Genomic DNA, 21,116 nt, shown 5'->3' on the forward strand with positions numbered 1-21,116 from the left:
CTCTGTGGTAGTGTTTGCACTCTTATGAGGCTGAATTAAGAAAACCATATAAATGTTCTTCTGCTGAAAGAAGCATCAAAAGAAATGTATAAAGACAGAATAAAGTAGTAATATGTATGTATTAAATTTGAAATAACTTCACTTATCTCCATTGCTAGTTTTATTGAATGCTTTGTTGTGTAGCACTATTCTTATGTTACTATGTTTTTTATTTGTCCCTTTTCTTTTCATATATTAATTAGATTTTTTTTCATTTGCGGTGGACCGTTTGACTTCAGTAGGTAGGTTTAACTCGGTTCACTCTAAAGTAGTTTGCTTTCTTTAAAACAGTTGATTTGGTGAATGTATAACATGGACGGGGACTTTGTTTGCTTTTCAAATCCTCCCTAGCCAAAAGGAGGCTTTAGTTAATGTACCCTGAAAATGAATGAGGTGGTGTGCTTCTTTGCTTTTAAAATAAGCTTGCGTGTTGATTGCTAAAGGAATCAACTTTAAAATACTATCATCAGAAAACAAGTTCCAGCTCAAGCCAGCATGGGGACTACTGGGGAGCTGTCCTTTAAGTATGTTTCATCTCCCATGCTTGCCTTGCTTCTCTCTGACCCTGTGTCATGACTGCTTGGGCACAGTTTTGAAGGTGTGGATGAGTTCATCTGATTAGATTTATTTAAATCACTGAAGTGAAAAACTTACTACCATTGCAAAATCTATCCAGATAAGGTTACCCAGGTAAGTCCGTGGTGCCTTTTGCCTAGAAAGGCACAGGCCCTTGTGCCTAGAAAGTGATGGGGATTCACAATGAGCTTGAGCAATGGCAGGAAGAAAATCAGCTGTTCTGGTTTCTAGGGGTAGCTGCTGAGCAGTGGTTTTAGTGATTGAATTACAGCCAGTGAAAATGGAGGGAAAATATTCAGCTACTCTCTTTCTAGATTTTGAGCATGTATAGCTCACATACCTCTCCCAATATTTATTAATAGCTATGAGAAACTTAGAGAAAAGAAGGGGTGGGCAGATCATTAGGATTTCAGATTAAATCGGACTACTCACAGCATTTATTAATTCCTAACTGAATGCATAACATTATATTAAGTGTTGAAGAGGCCGAGAAACAAAATAGAAGATGTATCCTTTGGCTTTATGGCCTAACTGAATTAAACCATAGGCTAGAGGAAATATGGTAGAAATCTACTGTAGAAATTAAGCTTGATCACAGTTCCTGCTGAGAAAGTTATAAGGCAAGTCCCAACTAGGATATTAGCAGCTAGGATTGAAAATGGATTAAGGATATAATAGGGAGTGGGAGACATAGTTTGGAGTGTAGATTTTGTGAAATAAAAGAATTGTATTTGCGTGATGATGAATTGGAATGAGATGAGGCTGCTTTTCTTACTGCTCTTTTATCCCATTGTATTCAGGTCAATATGTAACATTTACTAGAACATAGAACTGCCAACAGTTAGTGCTGTTAGAATGATTCAGTTGTCTAGTTTCTCTTCCTTTTCCTAATTTACAAATATAAACAGATAAGTAAATTAAGTATATCATATAAAATTATTTCAATTTGTACTTGTAACTAATCTTGTCAGATAATAAAGAAATATGTTTAGGTATTGCCATGGTATTCTTTCATTCTAGGCTCTACCCTAAGAGTTACAAAAAATCTAGAGGGAAAAAGAATCTAGGGATTATCCTACCCACTGAAATTATCTTTAAGGCTTTTATCTAGCCCTAATTATGAGTGCCCCTGTCTTGTAAAATTTTGCATGCTCATTCTGTATGATAAAATAATTGTTCAGGTTTATTAATAATAAAATAATAGCTCTTGCTAGCATGATCACATAATTACTAAATAATAAATATAGTATTTCAATATTAAATAATTTTTGAATATTTTTATGGATGGGTTTTAAATTTCATTGTACTGCAGATTCAAATCTTGAATACAGTTTATCAGATGAGTATTGCAAGCATCACTTCTTGGTTGGTCTACTTCTGAGAGAAACCTCCATTGCTCTGCAAGACAATTATGAGATCAGATATACAGCTATCTCTGTCATAAAGAATCTTTTGATAAAACATGCATTTGATACTAGATACCAGCACAAGGTAAGGATGTCTATATAATCATCAGTATCAGTAAATTTCTGCTAAGATTTTATATTGAAGATAAAGTTTTCAATAAGGACATAATATGAATATTGATGAACTTATTTTTACAAATAAGTTTTGATTCCGTTTCAAATGATTAGGTGTTTTTGTGTGTTTTTTTTTAAGATTTTATTTATTTATTTTTAGGGAGGGAAGGGAGGGAGATAGATAGATATATACATATATATATATATATAGAGAGAGAGAGAGAGAGAGAGAGAGAGAGAGAGAGAGAGAGAGAGGGAGGGAGAGAAACATCAATGTGTGGTTGCTGGGGGTTATGGCCTGCAACCCAGGGATGTACCCTGGCTGGAAATCGAACCTGGGACACTTTGGTTCCCAGCCCGTGCTCAATCCACTGAGCTATGCCAGCCAGGGCTGATTAGGTTTTTAAAATACTGTTTAGTTAACTGTTAAAGAAAAACGGTGATTTCTCCCTTTGGCCATGTTTTGCACTGCTTTCCCCCCAGGAGTAAGGATTCTGGGGAAATATTAAGAATGAGATTGCAATTGAAAATAGTTTCTTTGAGCAAGAGGCAAGCAATCTGTATGTTTCTCACATTGATACTTCTCTTCCGTCCCCTCTCTCTAAAAATAAATAAATAAAATCTTAAAAGAAATAGTCACTTTGAATCCTATTGATTATTCACAAATTCAAGCTGATTTGTGTTTTATCAGAAGTAGAATTTATTTTATGGTATAAAATTATTTCATTCTTCCTTTTGATAGTTTCTTTAGGCCTGTGAAATTTCTTCACTACATTTAATAGATATCCTATCCACACCCACCCCCCGATCATTTTTCTTTTGTCACTGGCACTGAGGAAATAAACATTACTGTCATAGATGGCAGCATCACTGTGGATTGTGCTCTCCAGGATATCAGTGCATGGCCTTGACCACCACTGTCATGTCTAAATATAAGTCACCCCAAAACATTTAATATTTATGAGTTAGCAATAACAAGGGATGTTGCATAAAAGTACTATTTGCTAGTATACGTGCTCCAAAAGTTATTACAAAGCAACCTTTATTAAACATATCCAGAAATATGTAGAAGTCCCTTTGTATAGTCAGAGTTATAAGACAAAAAAATATTAAACTTGCTATTCCCACACTGAAACCTGCTAATAGAATATCAGGCGGGAGTCTTGGCATGCTGATCCAACATGTTGGAATGGTCCGTGAAGTAATACTTTCTCAAGTAGTCCTTGGATCTGGAATCTCTCATTGATTCTACTTTGATGAAGGGCATGCCACCTCTAAATCATTTAATTTGCTAAAACATTTATTTGGGCTACTGGGTTGGCCATTTTGACTGAACAGGCTGGTGGATTTAGGCATTGTTTTGAGTGATTTTGTTTGTAACCAGTTGTTCATCTGCACTCTGTTCCTAGACCCACTGTTTGAGCATCATGTTATGTGATGTTAATGCTGGGTGCTGGACTTCCTGGGTGGCTTCCCAAAGCTTCTGTCCTCTTCATTGGCAGATGCCCTCCTTTTTCTTAACAGATAGTCTATATATTTACTAAGTTATTTGTACCCAGATGAATATTTTGATAGCTACTTAGGACAATTTCACATGTAAAAGATGGACACCTCAATGAAAAAAATCATTCTCTGGAAACTCAATTTTTTTTTATAGTATAAAAACAATGTATTTGCCTTCCTTAAATAAGCCAAAAGTGTTGTCTTAGTAAAAGAAACAAACAAAAAACACTGTTTTAGGTTTCAGCAGCATAACTATCTCATGATTTGTTACATAAACAGATTATGATTTTTCAAAGAAATCATATACTCTTGTAGCCATGTGTACTCTTTCAGATATACCTTAATATATGTTTATAAATAAGTATATTATTGATTTCTAAGTGATTAATATAAGTATATCAAGTATAAAATATGTAATAAGAACTTTTTCTTCCTACTGAATAAATGTGGGTGTAGCTATAAACCTTACATACATTACACATGGATCACTGTGTGAAGGCCACAGCTCCATTTGCTGTTTGCTACACCTTTAACATATGTATTCCAGTCTTATTAACATTAAATCCTATGGACTTGAAAAAGTATACTATATGGATTTACAATAACTTACCTGCTATCAAATGGCTCCAGGTGTAACATATTATTTCATAATTTTTCCCTTTGTTTTTACATTCAAATATAAATAAAATTATGTTAATTATTATTATGATCACCTTGGAAAGTAGACTTGGAGATGGATTTTATTCTTTTTCTCCAGTATTCCCATTTGTCTTTAATAAACAGAAAATGCCTGCTATCTATATCCAATTATATTTCTTTAATTACAATTAAAAATTTTTTTAGCCTCACCTGAAAACATGTTTTCATTGCTTTTGGAGTGAGGTAAGGGGAGAGAGAGAAACATCGATCGGTTGCCTCCCATGTGCACCGGGGATCGTTATGTGCCCTGACTGGGAATGGTACCTGCACCCTTTCAGTTATGGAACGATGCTCCAACAAACTGAGCCACACTGGCCAGGGCTAATTACAGTTTTTTTACTTACAAATTTTTCTCAGTTTTTGTGGTTCTATTATTGCATAAAGTAAGTTTAAACTGCTTAGGTTTGATATGTTACTTATTACTTACTGCAGGTTGCACTGTTTTTGTCACATTGTAACTATAATAACCTACTTCCCCTTAGTGTAGTTTGCTCTGTTATTTGCCACTTTTTAGGTGAATATTGATTATTGACAACACAAGTTAAGTGATATATCTAAATGAAAATATACTTTAAAAGTCATACATTCCAACTAAGCTTAGTCAAACCTTTTAAAATTCTAGTTACCATTGTGTTCTGGTTAACTGCTGCTTGTGCCTAGTACTTGGGGAAAGGTTCTTATACAATGTGGAGAATAATGTCTTTAGCTGTGATTTCAAAGGATTCACAGGAAAGCTACAAAATGATCTTCCCCTTCATGAAGGAAGAAGTTGTACTCCCTGTACCCTATCTCTTTAGATGAAAGTGAAGGAAAAGGGAATTCACTAGTGTCTTATCTAGAGGTGAAATTTTACATACAGATGCTCCCCGGCCTCTGATGGGGTTACATAATGATAAACCCATTGTATATTGAAAATAGTATAAGTTGAAAATACATTTAACACACACCTTAACTGAACATCCTGACCTAGCCTATCTTAAATGTGCTCAGAACACTTGTACTAACCCACAGTTGGGAAAAATCACGAAACACAAAGCCTATTTTATAACCAGGTGTTGAGTATCTCATGTAATTTATTTTTTGTGTCACTTTTGCACCATTTTAAAGTCAAAAAAACCATAAGTTGAACCATTGTAAGTTTGGGACAATCTGTATTTTACATTGCATATTTAGACATTACTTTTTTTAAATTCTGAGGGTAGTAAATACACACACACACACACACACACACACACACACACATACACACAACCATTGTTGTCTGTAAATAAGTTAAACATTATGCCATTTGAGTGTTTGCAGTTTTAGACTGTGGGACAGATTGAAATGCAAAGCTCTTTATCTTTTCAGTGACTTCTAATGCCCTTTCCTCTTTGTTCAAAAGCTTCAGACAGGTATTAATGAGTATAGGATTCTCTCCAGTAGAACTTTGCTTCATGGGCCTAGATAACCAAAGCTTCACTTCCTATTTCTGTTTGGTCCAAAGAATTCACAGATGGCCTGAGTAAGAGGCCATTTGTCAAATACAAATGATGATGCCAAAGTGAGGGTAGAGAGAGGAGCTTCAAGCACCCATACTTTTTATGATGTTGGGCCCTAGAGGTCTTCTTTAAATTTCCAGACAAGCCTCCTAAAGTTCCGAAATATGTAGAGGGAGTCTTGCTTGTACCATGAAAACCACTGTTTTTGCTGATGTGAGGGTATGTTTTTATCTGGAGAGGAATCTCTATGGCTCAGAAAATCCATAAATAATTTTTGTATAAGAGTTACCACGTTAGTTAAGACTGATATGGCCAGCTTTATTTACATTTTTATAAATATGTCAGTCTCCCAAGTGGTACAATTGACTTAGGGGGCCAGGATCACATTATTTTAATTGCAGCTTTAATCAAAGCAAAAACATGGTTTTTGAATGAATACAGTAATTTATTGTTTTACCTGTCCATCCATTCAGCTAACGAGTATATTGGCCATCCACTATGTGCCCAGGCACTGAGGATGAAGCAGTAATAAGACAAACAGGATCCCTGTTCTCATGAAATTCAGCCCTCACTGGAGTTAAAGAATAGGACTAATATGATCTGCTTTATAGGCTGTTACTAAAGCAATAAACTTTTGTCTTTTACATTATGTAGTTAGTTGCAATTGAGGCATATGATTTGACTCTGTATAAATCCAAATATCAAGTGTTCTATGATAATTAGTTTTGAGACTATAAGTGTAAATAGACTCATGATTCACTATCTTGTGGATATTAGCCTGCTTTTAGTTTTTAAATTGATAGATGGAGCCAACTTTATTTGTAATATACATATTACAAATAGATATCATATATATTTTATACCTATCAAGCTTCTTTAAAATATATTTTTAATCACATTTGATATACAGTATTTATTGTAGTAGTGTCAGGTGTATGGCATAGCAATTAGACATTTATATACCTTACGAAGTTATCACCCCAGTAAGTTTAGTACCCACCTAGCACCATACATAGTTATTACAATATTATTGACTGTATTTCCTATTTGTTCTTCTTAATCCCTTCCCCTTTTTCAGCCAGTCTCTCTCCCATCTGGCAATGGTCAGTTTTGTTCTGTTTTGTTTGTTCATTTGTTTTGTTTTCTAGATTCCACATGTAAGGGAAATCATTATACCTATAAGCTTGCCTCCTGATAATTATTTTTCAGAACCAACAAGCCAAAATAGCACAATTGTACCTCCCATTTGTTGGACTGCTTTTGGAAAATATACAGCGATTAGCAGGTCGAGATACCTTGTATTCTTGTGCAGCTGTGCCTAATTCTGTAAGTAGTAATGTGTTTCTATTGGTGTTTATCTTGTTTCGTTGATGATACTTGGAATTGGTATCATGTGCTCTATGGTCTCAATCTAAATTCAGGAGTGTCCAAGATTTTGGCATCTCTGGGCCATACCGGGAGAAGAAGAGTTGTCTTGGACCACACTTTAAATACACCATGACACATAATCACACACACAGAAAATCTCATAATGTTTTAGGTAAATTTGCAATTTTGTGTTGGGCCGCATTCACAGCCATCCTGACCTGCATATGGCCCACGGGCCACAGGTTGGACACCCTTGATCTAAATGGTTCACTTTTTATTCCTGGTTTACATTTCTTGAACTTTAATGTGCATACTAATCACCTGGGGAATTTGTTAAAACAAAATTTAATTCAGTAGGTCTGGGTAGAGCTTTTGATAATGCGTTTCTAATAAGCTTTTGGCTGCTTTTGGTCCAAGAACCACACTTTTAAGTAACGAGGTCCTAGAGAACACCAAAAATCCCTTGTACTCAGTGTTTTAAGATTTGCTGTTCTTGCTTTTATATATTTATTCAACTTGAAAAGTGAACAAAAGGTTTATTCACTGCCAAAATGTTAGGCACCAGGGATTAAACTGTATTCCTTTGCTTCTCTCCTCCCTTGATAGCCTCCTTTCAGCACTTCTTGATGAGTCACATTTAGCTCATCACAATTGGTATGTGCCTTTTTCTCCTCTCAGAATCTTAGGTTTAAAGGAACTTTGGAGGCTATAAGTTTCCTATTTGGCCAAACACCTTTTGCCATTATAATAGTCAAAACTTTCCTTCTCACATTAGAACTAAAGGGTTTTATCTCCACTTCATCATTTGTCATTCCATACCTTTTACATTCTTGGTTATGCTCTTCTGGATATGCTCCATTTTACCAATCATCCCATTAAAATATGGTGCTTAAAGTCTGCCCAGTGGGACTGTTAACTCCTACCCTACCCTACCCCCACTCCATGTTCTTTATGGCCCAAGATCACCTTTACACTTTCAGTAGCCATGTCACATTGTTGGGAGATAGGTTAAACTGTGTCTCTTACATCTTCCTTTGGAAATCCCCTTATCTTGATTTGTCAAGCCTGTCCTGGGTTCCCCAGAGAGCTGCTTCTAAGCCTCCCTGACAGCTTGATTACCTATAGCTCCTGATTTTATTACCACCTGGGTGTCAGGCCGGTGTTTTTTCACAAACACCATGGCTCATGCTTATATTTACTCCATAACATTTGACAGTGATATTTGGAAATATTTTATTTACCTGTTTTTTCTTTTGCAGCTCAAGTTCACCTAGGGCTTCTGGTCACACCCCTTCCTTCTAGCATTGCCCCTGATTGCAAGCAGGAGAATTGAACCAGACTGCACCAGTTGCAGCTTTTACCAGCCATCTAGAGCTGCCCCTTAGCCAGAGGTCATGGTTATTTCAGTGTGCTAGTACCCAATTGTTTAGAGATTCGTCACCTACATACCAATACTAATACCTGATTTAGACTTTCACAGTGAACTTGGTTTAAAATTAGGGTATCATTTTAAACTATTAATTTTATTTCTTACCCTAATGTACAAATTTAAGTGACAGAGGTATCACGTTGTGTTACAGGCATCCAGAGATGAATTTACATGTGGATTCACCTCACCTACAAGTAGAGGGAGTCTGAGCACTGACAAAGACACAGGTAACTAAGTCCTTTAAAGATTATACATTGAATGGCTATTTAGGAATGTACCTTGTCCTTCTGTGTTTTTTGAAATATTTTATAATAAAGACTACACAGCATGATCTCTACTGAAACTTAATTAAAATCTGACTCACACTTTCAGCCACATTTTTTTGCTTAGGTTCCTTGTCTAAGCATCTCCCAAATTGTGTGGCTTTATTTGATGACTTTCAAGGAACTTCTTGTAGTTTTATACATAGTAAAGTGTTTCAAGAGGCACAAAAAGTGCTTACACTTTATTTGGCTTATGTGTTTTGATATAATAATATATAAGCTTCACAATTTTAGATGACCAAGATTTAATCCCTAAAACATATCTTTACTTAAGTTAGCCCACTAATTTTAAAATATATTTTTGATAATTCATCCTGTTGCTAACAAGGACTTGGCTTTTATTTCCAGCTTATGGGTCTTTTCAAAATGGACATGGAATTAAGAGGGAAGACTCAAGAGGTTCCCTCATCCCAGAAGGAGCAACAGGATTTCCAGAACAGGGCAGCACTGGTGAAAATGTAAGAACCTAAATATACAGGATAACCCTGATGATGAAGTGTTAGGCTACAACAATCTTTCTTTTTGTGTAAATAAGAGGTTCTGTCCTGTAGTCCATCCTGAATTTGTAAAAAGCATCCCATAATTTTTGGATATTTTAGCAGTTGCTTCCTATCCTGGCAGGTGCTACTTTGACATCTTAAACTGTTCGTAGAGGGCAAGACATTCATCTTTTAAGAGTTTTAACTCACAGTACCTCCTTTAACTCCTGGTACAGTGTTCTAGAGCAGGAATGTTCAAGTTTAAAATACCTAATGTACCTTATCATTTAAAACAAATCACTTCCTGTTAGGATTATTTCAGCTTTTCATTCTTTTATAATACAGTAATTACATTAACTTGGGAGAAAAATATTAGGCCCCGAACTGAGGATCTCAGCATCCCAGTTGATGCTGAATAGTGCTTCATCAGAATGTACTCTCCAATTCTTTGTTTTTCAAGCCTAACATTAAATTTTAGGGGATATGTTTGCCTTGAGTAAATGAAACCTCATTTTAGACCAGTAAAACCTTGTTATGCTGCTATATAAAATCATAGAGTCATAAAGTTAGAAAGGTCAATAAAAATAGTAAGTTTCAACTTTCAGCTTACAAGTGAAAACTGAGATTGTGATTTAGGACAGTCACACAACTCTGGCAGGGCTAGACCTGGACCCAGATTTTTTAATTCCTGCACTTTTTCTCCTATATGATGGCACTTGTAGTATGTATCAGAATCTCCTGGGAGGCTTAATAAAATAGATGGCTGGGCCTCAGCCCTTGCATTTTTCTGATAGGGGCCTTTGGGTGGGGCCTGCTAATTTGTATTTCTAAGTTCCCAGGTGATGCTGATGCTTCTGGCTGGGAACCACCCCTTGAGAACCACTGGACTGTATTTCCTTGAGACTTTGGATAAATAGTAATTTATTCAAAAAGGTTTCTACTTCACACCATTTAGAATTATGACAACAGATACTGTCATAAGTAAGGCAAATAAAGGACAAAGAGGTTAAATGACTTGCTAGTGTCACACAGCTAAACAAGCATTCAGAACCTAGATGTTTTACTCCAACCGAAAGTTCTTAGTTAATCCTTTGTTAAATGTATATCCCCCAGCCCAGGTTAGCTCAACTGAAAGTATTGATTTATAACAAGGGCAAATTCTATAGGAGATTATACTCTATTCATATAAATCCCCAAATGGGTTAGATCTTGTCATGCTTAACAATATGTTAACAAAAATGATTAAATGATAGGAACATCACTATTTTATAGAAGCTCTAGTTTTGAAGTATTACTGAGTCCTCCTTAATGTATTTATCTTGTGATGTCATTAGCCTTTTTTAAGATAGATTTTGGACCTATAATTTGGAATTTGGATTTTAATAAACTCCAAGGAGAGGTTTTGAAAGTGTTTCATATACTACCATGTACCTTAGTTAGGTTCCTCCTTGATGAAAAAGGTATTTTTCCTAGAGTACCTACATATGATTATTTAAAATTTTTACTCTTAAAACAAAGGGCTTATGGGAATTAAACATTCATAGTATTCATGGCTATATCTTGATAAAGACCCAAGGTAATTTCCAGTGATATTGCTAGGGGTGGTAGTAACAAAGAGTCAGCCCATTTACCTTCCAAGTATAATATAAAATTTGGATTTATGCTTAGAATTTCCCCAAATAGGACTAATGATTAAAAAGTTGTTGAGTTAAAGGCTATGGAAAACTGTTGTACCAATATTGTTCACAAAATTCCTGTCTTTAAATTACAGATCCGGCAGAGTTCTACAAGGAACAGTGTATCCCAGTATAACAGATTGGATCAGTATGAAATCAGAAGCCTCTTGATGTGCTACTTGTATATAGTAAAAATGATTTCTGAAGGTGAGTTTCCAGCATATTAAGCCCGGACTTGACTCGACATCTATCCCACAGGCTCAGTTTTCATGCAACAAAGCTTTGACCACCATCTAGAACACATGCTCATTAGAAACAGATCTTTGAAAACTCTGACCTTAAAAATGTTCCTGTATTTTAACTGAAAATGTGTACATTTCAGTCATATACACTTTATTGTTTGAAATAACTTTTTAATTTAAAATTTAATTTCTAAAATGAGGCAATACTTTTAGAAGTGCTAAACATTTTTCATACCCAGTATATAATGCATTAAATGACCAATGTAAACAGAAAAATTTAACAGTAAACAATTCATATTTAATACTTTAGGTTTTATTTGACCCAGGATTTGGAAAAACATAAGCAAACAAAAAAACAGGAAGGGTTCTTTGAGGATAAGAAATGCCATTGTTGCTTTCATACTACCACTGTATGGTTTTATATTGTTTTCAAGTTCTTTTTCAGGTTCTTTTTTTCCCCTTTGATGTATAATTATGAGGGGGGGACCCCAAAAAACCCAGAATTATCTTCTGGAGGACAGGCTTCTTGTAGTATATATAGGCTTTCCCCCACTACATGAGTGAGTGTTCTAGGAATCCACCTGAATCGGTGTACCAGCTGGCATTGGAGTGAGAGGCTACATTCAGCTTCACTGAATTTTTTTGAAGACTCTTTAAATGTGTTTGCCCATTTCATGATGGGTGATTTATAAGCGCTCCTGCCTGTACTGTGCTGAGTGTTCAGCAGTTTTTGACCAAAAATGGCATAACCTCCATGCCCCACCCTCCCTATTCACCAGATCTTACACCAAGCAACTTTCAAGGAAAACGTTTTGCCAATGTAGAAGAGGGGAAACAAAAAATGGCAGAAGCACTAAAAGGCATCAAAATCAAGGAGTTCAAAAACTATTTTGAGCAGTGGAAATAACATCTTAATAGGTGTATTGCAACAAATGGAAAGTACTTTGAAGGGAACTGAAGTGTAAACACATAAGAATAAACATACAACTTTTTATAAATAAATTCTGAGCTTTTTGGAGTCCCCCTCATATATTATTTACTAGTATTATCAGTTCCTCTTTTATATTATATGATACAATATGATCAAAAGATTGTCATAAATTACATGTCTTCTGGATCTGTAAGTAAAATCAATTTATCTTTTCCCAAATAATACATTTATTCACACATTTCTCTCCCTTTCCAGTCCCTTCCTTTTCTGAGTATTTTTACTCAAAAAAAATGCAAGAATGAATACCATAAAGGCACCTGGGTTCTGAGCATCACAGTCATTATCTTTTACTTATTTTCTATTTACTTGCTTTAAATCTTGTTTGTAATACAGGATAAATAATATAATAATAAAACAAAGTAAGTTGATAGATATTAAAACAAATCAATATCTAGACATAAACAATAAATTCTAAGGTACATTAATAAAACAGTAGATAAGCCCTGACCGATGTGGTTCAGTTGGTTGGGCGTCATCCTGCAAGGCAAAGGGGTCGCTGGGTCGATTCCCCATCAAAGCACATGCCTGGGTCGCAGGTTTGGGCCTGGGTCGCAGGTTCGGGCCTGGGTCGGGGCGAGTCTGAGGCAGCTGATCGATGTTTTTCACCTCGATATTTCTTTCCCTCTTGTTCTCTTTCCCTCCTCCCCCTCTAAAACAAATAAAATCTTAAACAGTAGACAAAATAATTAGCATCTTTAAGTTCTAAGAATATATGACTTAAAGAAAAATATATTGAGGCTGTGTGATGGGCCTGCATATTTTGGGAAAGAAATGAGTAGAGAGAGACCATTTTCAACCTGATGGTATTTTGTACCAGGAGAGGATGGATCAGTTAACAGCCACAGCTCTAGCTCACTGTTTATGTCTTCCCACAAGGTGAAAAGTGGGGGAATGTATATAGGCAGTGACTGCTAACATGTATGGGGTTTCTTCATAGGGTGATGAAGATATTCTAAAACTGGTGATAGTTTTACAACTGTCTGAATATACTATAAACTGTTGTACTGTTTAATTAGGTGAATTTTATGGTACATCAGGTTTTCTCAATAAATTTGCTTAAAACAAAAGACTCAAAAGACATGAAAAAATAAAAAAAAATATATTACCCAGCTCAGGGTAAGTTAAGATTGGTTGGGAGTGGTGGAAAGAAGAAAGGAGGAGGGAGAGATGCATTGCAGACTAGTTCTCCCCTCTTCCACTCCAGTACATGTGCATACATGTGGCACATGCACACACACCATATACTGTGGCACACACACATGGCACGCACCACACACACACATGTATGCATACACACCATATACCAATGACAAGCTCCTGGATACGTTTTTAATGTCATGGGTAAAACCATAACTGCTTCATTTCTTGAAAACTTCATAGGTGTCTTTCTTTTGTAAATGTTGACCTTTACTTGCTAAATAGTTGGTCTTTGTTAATTAGGTTTCTCTTTCTTCTACTTTTGCTGTTTGATTTTTAAGAGCACATTTTTAATAAGTAGTACACACTCTTTGTCACATCTTTTTATCTTTTGTACATGTAAAGTCATATGCTGTGTGATATCTTTAAAGTCATATTCATTTTATTCCAAAAAGCATCAGTTTCTGGGTCTTCATATCAATGGCTGTATTGTAGTTACTTTGCTCAGTTAGGTTAATAATTTATTTTAGTCACTCCATATGCATTTAAATGTTGAATTCCCTTCAGGTCTTCTCTGGGCTTTTTTCTTTATTGGTTCATAAACAGTATCAGCTTAGTTTCAACAAAACAAATCCCTTCAGGTCTTCTCTTGGCTTTTTTTATTGGTTCATAAACAGTAGTAACTTAATTTCAACAAAAAGATACTTTCTTATGGAAGTAGAGGGAGCTTCCCTGTAAATATTTGGTCTTTGTAGTTTATTAACTGGCAATAATTCACTGTTTAAAGTCTTAGATATTTTCCAAACTATGTTTTAGTCCTATTGCCTTGTTTATTATTGTCCTGAGAAACAGAATCAGAGGTCATCAGTTACATAGTGAGAATTGACTGCAAAACTGTCCTTTTGTGAAAGAAAAGCAGTTTCTTTAAGAGAAGATTGGGATAGCTACTTCCTTTTTTCAGACTGCATCCTGAGTTTTCTTTTTATCTTAGACCCTGAAGTGGAACTCTGGTTACTACCTTGAGGCTTAGCAACACCTGCAGATTCATTAGTATTCTTTCGCTGAGTTGCTTCTTCACCAGAAGCTATCTGGCAACTGCCACCTCTCTCTGAACCCCCAATGTTGTAGCGAGGAATACCAATCGATCTTTTTCTGTTTGTGTAGTCTAAAGGAAATACATTTGTAGGGCATATTTCCCTTCTCAGTGTAAAAGGGCCAGATTTGGTTGGCTTTTCAGGCATATTTTCCTCTAAAGTTTCAGATACTACTTGAATTTCTGGGGTTTGTTCTTCAGCAATACTCGAAATGTTCCAAGGGAAGTGCACATGAACAGAGGTCTTTTGTATGGAGGTCTTATCTGTAAACACCTGTTTCTCTTTTGCCTGGCCAAGCTTGTCTTCAGAAAGGTTTGAGACTGTTTTAAATTCATGCCCCCTTTGAAAACTGTATGTAGATACAGAGGGAAAAACAGGTGATTTCTGGTAGTCACTACCTTCTGTGGTAGGCTTACTGGTGGTGTCAGAGGCAAGATTCTCGTAAGGCGCCTCCGCCATGTCAAAGAGGTCCCGACTATGAAATATAGGTGGAAGTGGCATATTTTCTTGCCCTTCATCTTCCTCTCCAGATTTTGTCTCTTCAGGACCTAGCAACTGCTCTAAAAATTTCATAGGCTGATACACGTCATTTCCTTCCTCAGGGTCCTTAACCATAAAAACTGAGGAAGTCCCTTGAGTACAAGGAATAAAGTCATCATCACTAGATGAAAAAGGACTTGACTTTTGCTGAGACAATTTTTCGGAAAGCATTTTATTTTCTTCTCTTAGTTTATCCCTTTCTGCAGTGAGCTCAGCAATAAACTTAAGGTTTTCTTGTTGCATAGCATTAAATTCTTGCTCTAGTGTACTCCTGTATGTTTCATTCACTGTACAGCGTTCACACGTTTTTGATTCTAACTGACATCGCAAGGCCTGAATGGTGTCATTGAGGACTTTTTGTTGCTCCGTCAACTCTTTAATTTTGGCTACGGAGCTTGTCCTCCTCCTATCTGCCAATCGCTCCTTCCTCAAACTGGCTAATTTTGCCTGTAAACGGTAGAGCTCTTTATCGTGGAGCTCTTTGAGTGTTAGCCAGGTTTTTTTAAAATCGTCACTGGACACGTCACATACACTTAACGCCAATTTATCAGTTTCTGGATATAGCTGATCATCTTTACTGTCTTCGCCACCCTCGTTCCCCGCCTGCATCATGTCTCCCTGGTTTCGGATCTGGAAACGGTTGAGACAGACAAATGGCCTGATGACGCTTCTGACAAGAAGACGGTTTAAGAGTTTCTGACTAGAGTTAGGCCGCGGCAGGGATAAACCCGTCACCCCTTTCACAGACCTTATGTGAAGCTTCTTCTGGGCACGGTGTGGGCACGGGTGGCTCAGGAACAGCTCAGGTATGGAAAGAGAGTGTCCCGGATTTCTGGTGGAAAGGTGGTTTCAGCCTTTTCACAAGCTAAGCCGACAAGCAGGAAAGAGAAGATGGCGCCTTCTTTCTGCCGTTATGAAGAGGCCGGAAACCCGGGGACTTCTGGGTGTCCAGCTTCTCTGAATGAGAAGCATCCAAATGCAGGAGATTGGGGGGGGGACCGGAAGTTACTCTTTGTTTAATATAAAAAACTAATTTGATTCAACTCTAGCATTTTTATTTTTGATTATCAGTATTTTATAATCACTGGAAACTGTCAGTACTCATGGTCTTTAAAAAAATTGGAAGTAAAATAAAAACCCCTCATACTTCGCTCCTTTTGACCTCCCCCATAATATGGCCAATATTGCTTAGTCCTCCATCGCTATCTTCATGGCGCTCTAGCTGGGCTTGCAATTTGGTCATATGCGTAGTTCCGTTATGTCTTCAACCTGTTTACATTTTTAGAAGAGGATCTGTTCACACCATTAGCTGTATCTAATAGGATGGAAAAAGATTGGAAAGTTAAGTGGTGGCAATTTCCTTTTAAAAAAATCTCCGAAAGTAGGTGTGTTCGCAGTGAAGAAATGGGTAAAAAGGTACGTATATATGGTAGATTTAAAGCACTTTTATATCTGAAATAGTTGGTATGCGTGCATTGCCAGGACTTTAGAGTTTATAATCCAAAGACAGAGAAGAGGAAAAAAATTATCCCTTCTAAAGTTTACAGTTCTCAAGACTTTTTGGTTTAGAAAGCCCTTTGAGTAGCAGGCAAGTGTACTTGACACCCCCACCCTTCAGCAAAATGCACATAAATACACCATCTTGCATAAAATTTGGGGAAGTTCATTGAAAGACCCGGTCTGCTTCCCTTCCTTTGTTTTTAGAGATGATGTGGAGATTGAAATAAGCTATCCAAAAAGGACACTTACAGAATAAAAATGTTGAAGTTAAAATAATTACAGATTAAAGGATATATTTGAAATTAATACAAAAGAATACAGTATGTATATTGGACAGAAATGGCCATGAATTGGTGATTGCTGAAGCTAAGTTATTAGTACTTTGGGGTTCACAATGTTACTTGCTTTAATTATTTCAAGAACTAACGCTTTATTTCATTTTTCAGATACTCTCTTAACTTACTGGAATAAAGTATCTCCTCAGGAGCTCATAAACATTCTTATACTTTTAGAGTAAGTTAACTTACTTTCATAAATTTTCCTCTTATTTGAGGGAGTTTAATTTTTATACATAATCAAATATTACCTTTTTCCTGGTTTCAACATCTTATTTGCTAATACTGTAGGAAATGTTCAACTCTTTTGATAATGTAATTGCTTACATACAGGTTTTTTACACATAGAAAAACATAGTGATGAAATGCCTGTGATATTATAGGAAACTCTAGCTAATGATAGACTATCTTTATAGTCTAGCAGGAGATTTTCTGTGATCTGGGAAACTAGAAGTGGCATTAGCTGTCCTAAATCATTCCAAGCAGATACTGGCTTAATAGAGCAGTTTAAATTATTGGAATTTAGAATTTGTACTGTAAGATAGAGCTGAGTAATTTTACCCACTTCAGAAATGCATAGATAAAAAGATTGATATAGGTATCTTCATTCCAAGGCACTTGAAAAAAATCTAGTCTCTTTTTTTTTTGTAGGTAGAAATGGGAAGATATTTTATACAGGTTGGGGCAAAAGTAGGTTTACAGTTGTGAGTATGCAAAACATTCTGGTATTATTATTTATTAATTATTATATTTTTCACATGAACAACTGTAAACCTACTTTTGTCCCACTCTGTATAGTATGCTGAGCTATTTTTACATTATTAATGAAAACAAAAAATTTATAATGTAGGAAAGTTTTAAATATTACACATATATGAATGTCGTATATGTCATATTTGTATGTGCATGTCTACCAAAACAGAGGATAATCAATGCATAAATATTTATCAAAATTTTGCAGAAAATGGTAACAGACAAAATAGTAGTTAAAATTAAAAAGAAAATAAACTACTCTAATTATTGAAATACTTACTAATGAAAATATATGGCCCCAGCTGGTGTGGCTCAGTGGATTGGGTGCCAGCCTGTAAACCAGAGGGTCGTCAGTTCGATTCCCAGTCAGGGCACATACCTGGGTTGCAGGCTGTGTCCCCAGTACAGGACATGTGAGAGGCAACCACACATTGATGTTTCTCTCCCTCTCTTCCCTTCTTTCTAAAAACAAATAAAATCTTTAATATATATATATATATATATATATATATATATATATATATATATATATGATGTTGGGGATTTACTTCAAAAATTCTGGGAGGTAGGGAGAATGGAGGGAGAGCAGAGGACCTATTCAGGGTAGAGGTTAAACAAAAATGGCTGAGTTCATAATTGTTGAGGCTGGTGGGTGCTTGGTGCGTGGGAGGTTAATATCCTGTCCTCTGTAATTTTGTATGTGTTTGACATTTTCAGTGATAGAAAGTGTTTTAATGTCATTATTTAAAAAGTACAACAATTACCCCAATTTTTAGGGCCTAGAAACCTTTTTTAGGTATTAATAACTACACTAGAGACCTTCGTTTTGATGTGTTATAGAGCACAAAGGATGATTTACATTGATAGGTTTTTATGTTGTTAAAACTGTGTATGAAGACATCAGCCTTTTTGATGCTGATGTAATTTTAACAAATGTAGAAAAGATATATGGCAGGTCCCTAAGTAGGTATGTGTATATTTATTTCTGTCTACCAAAATGTATATTGTAATATGACTTAAGTGGTCATTCTTTGAAACACATGGCTTTTCAAATATTACTTGTTAAATTGCAGAGAATGATACTACTTACTAACATGCTACTGTTTTTCTTTCTAGAGTGTGTTTGTTTCACTTTAGATACATGGGGAAAAGAAACATAGCAAGGTAATTCCTATAGCATGGCAATTTCCACTTTTTTCCTATTCTTCCAACAGAGGGCAACCTTTATTACACAATGTAAAAACTAGATTATTCATTTTGAATTCACTTGAAGCCTGTATAATTTTATTACCCAATGTCAACCCAGTGAATACAGTAGAATTAAAAAAAGACAACCCATGATTTATGTCACATATCTCAACTCAAAGTTTAAATTAAACTAATGCAAGCTGATATATTTAAGTTTTGCATAGGGTAATGGTAGCCCTATATGCAGAGTTTCTGTCCTAGTCCTGGAATAAATGCTGTCTTTTCTAAAGGATGTGTGAGAAAGGGCTAGATCCAGGAGAAGGCAGGAAACCATAAAGTGAGAATAATTGTAAGGTCTGTACTTTTATTTACAAACTATCAGTATTTACTTCAGTTGCTAAATAAACAGAAATTTGCAACAGTGAGTGGGATATACATTATCAATTTTCTATTTCTTCTTTTTGCTGTTTACACCATACTGAAATAAATATTTTAAAAATGTTTGAGGAACCCTAAGGAAAATATTACTTATTTTTCTTAATGTGTGTAGGGTATCCATTTGAAACAGACCCAGTAATACTATTTAACTATTTCAATGAGATATGTTTTAGAGGAAGAGTTAGTCATTAAAGTAACTTAGATAATCTTGAGTTCATTTTTTATGTTAAATTCCATTGCACTTCCCAAAATTGAAGAGGCTGTTTAGATGGAGTTTATAATTGCTGAGTGTCTGGAACATCCTAATAATAGGTAATTCGGGTGACAGTTTCTGCTGTCTTTCCTCATGACTTGAAGCTGGTATGATAACTACCACCATGACCCTTAACCTGTAACATTCTGCTGACTCTCTCCTTGTGTTTTCAAGAGAATAGACATACTCTTTTTTTTCTTCTGTTTTTATATGACCCAGTTGTAATATTTTAGTGGAACTCTTAATATTAAAGGAAAAAATTGCAAAGTGTTACAATAGAAATGTTTAAACAGTAAAAGCTTCTGCTCCAAGTTTAACTTAAGTTCACAAACATTAGACTGGCACTCATTCTTAAACATCCAAGAATTCTATCCCCCACCCCACATTTCAACTGTTGAGTAGCTCTCTCACTGTTTTCACTGACTCTTGTCCTTCCTGACTGCCTGAGAAAAGACTGCATCTTGAGTGTTGTCCACTTTACACTGATGTTTTTGATGAGGAGAAGGGGAATAAATAACCTTCTAAATTCTTTAATTATATTCTTATAGTATCAGCTCTTGAATATACATTAAAACTTCATTCAATTTTCAGTGATATCTTATTTAAGACAAGTAATAATTGGAAGAATATTGATCATACTATAGTGTTTCTGTAGAAACCTAATCATTTCTTTTACTTAAAGGAAAAAAAAAACACCTAACATTGAGACATGGTATTACAGTATTCCAGTTCATAACTAAATTTTTTTTTAGGGTGCATGATGCCTGGCTGTCAAAACACTTTGGAGTAGACCGAAAATCACAAACCATGCCAGCTCTTCGAAACAGATCAGGAGTAATGCAGGCCCGGCTTCAGCATCTTAGTAGCTTGGAAAGTTCATTTACACTTAATCATAGTAAGTGAAAATGTATGTAAGTTACCCATTTAAAACAGACCTATTAATACTATTTAACCTTAAAGAAGTCCAGGTTTAACATAACCAGTGTGATTGAAAATGATTTCCCATACATGGATTTATTTGCATATCTGTATATACCATTTTTTCATCATACAGGACTATAATAATATATGCATTTTTTTTCAGTAGTTTTAGGTAACAGTATTTTTTCCTTAGTTCAGTATTAAAGAAATTAATTTTTCCCACTGAATTGTTGTTCTTGCTTACTTACATTGGGTATCCTTCATTGCTACTCTTAAACTTTAATGTAAGTAGTAGTGTAATAGTATAACATAATAGTACCTATAATATTTATTTACAGTTTGTATTGTTCAGTAATTTTAAGGGATTACACGTATTGAGCTGGCTGCAAAAGTTAGAGAATCATAAACAAGATTTTGACAAAAGTATATTTCACACAGGTTAAAGTCTTGACAAAGCAAGTAGGACAATGGAAACTATCCTCTGAAAAGCAAATGTTCATAAAAAATCGAAAGAGTAGGAAAATGTTAATTTCCATACAGTTCTCTGGAGCTTGTAGACAAGGAAGCCAGCAAAAGTGGACTTTGATAAGGACTAATAATAAAAACAAATGTATTGAGCAGATGGGCCCTG

The 21,116-nt window shown here is 35.5% G+C and overlaps 1 protein-coding gene across 3 annotated transcripts in view; it reads left to right on the forward strand.

Annotated features, from left to right (window-relative positions):
• DOCK11 (dedicator of cytokinesis 11) overlaps positions 1–21,116 on the forward strand; it is a 189,816-nt gene that overhangs the window by 116,871 nt on the left and 51,829 nt on the right. For 2 of the 3 annotated variants that reach the window (XM_036016645.1, XM_036016646.1), the window contains exons 31-39: positions 243–281; positions 1,928–2,106; positions 7,028–7,144; positions 8,767–8,842; positions 9,287–9,396; positions 11,189–11,300; positions 17,044–17,110; positions 18,802–18,849; positions 20,317–20,459. In XM_036016645.1, coding sequence (XP_035872538.1) covers positions 243–281; positions 1,928–2,106; positions 7,028–7,144; positions 8,767–8,842; positions 9,287–9,396; positions 11,189–11,300; positions 17,044–17,110; positions 18,802–18,849; positions 20,317–20,459 — 891 coding nt within the window. The remainder of the gene's footprint in view (positions 1–242; positions 282–1,927; positions 2,107–7,027; positions 7,145–8,766; positions 8,843–9,286; positions 9,397–11,188; positions 11,301–17,043; positions 17,111–18,801; positions 18,850–20,316; positions 20,460–21,116) is intronic. The other variant, XM_028522215.2, reaches the window with a different exon arrangement.

This window comes from Phyllostomus discolor, chromosome X (assembly GCF_004126475.2).
Source record: "Phyllostomus discolor isolate MPI-MPIP mPhyDis1 chromosome X, mPhyDis1.pri.v3, whole genome shotgun sequence".
NCBI lineage: Eukaryota > Metazoa > Chordata > Mammalia > Chiroptera > Phyllostomidae > Phyllostomus > Phyllostomus discolor.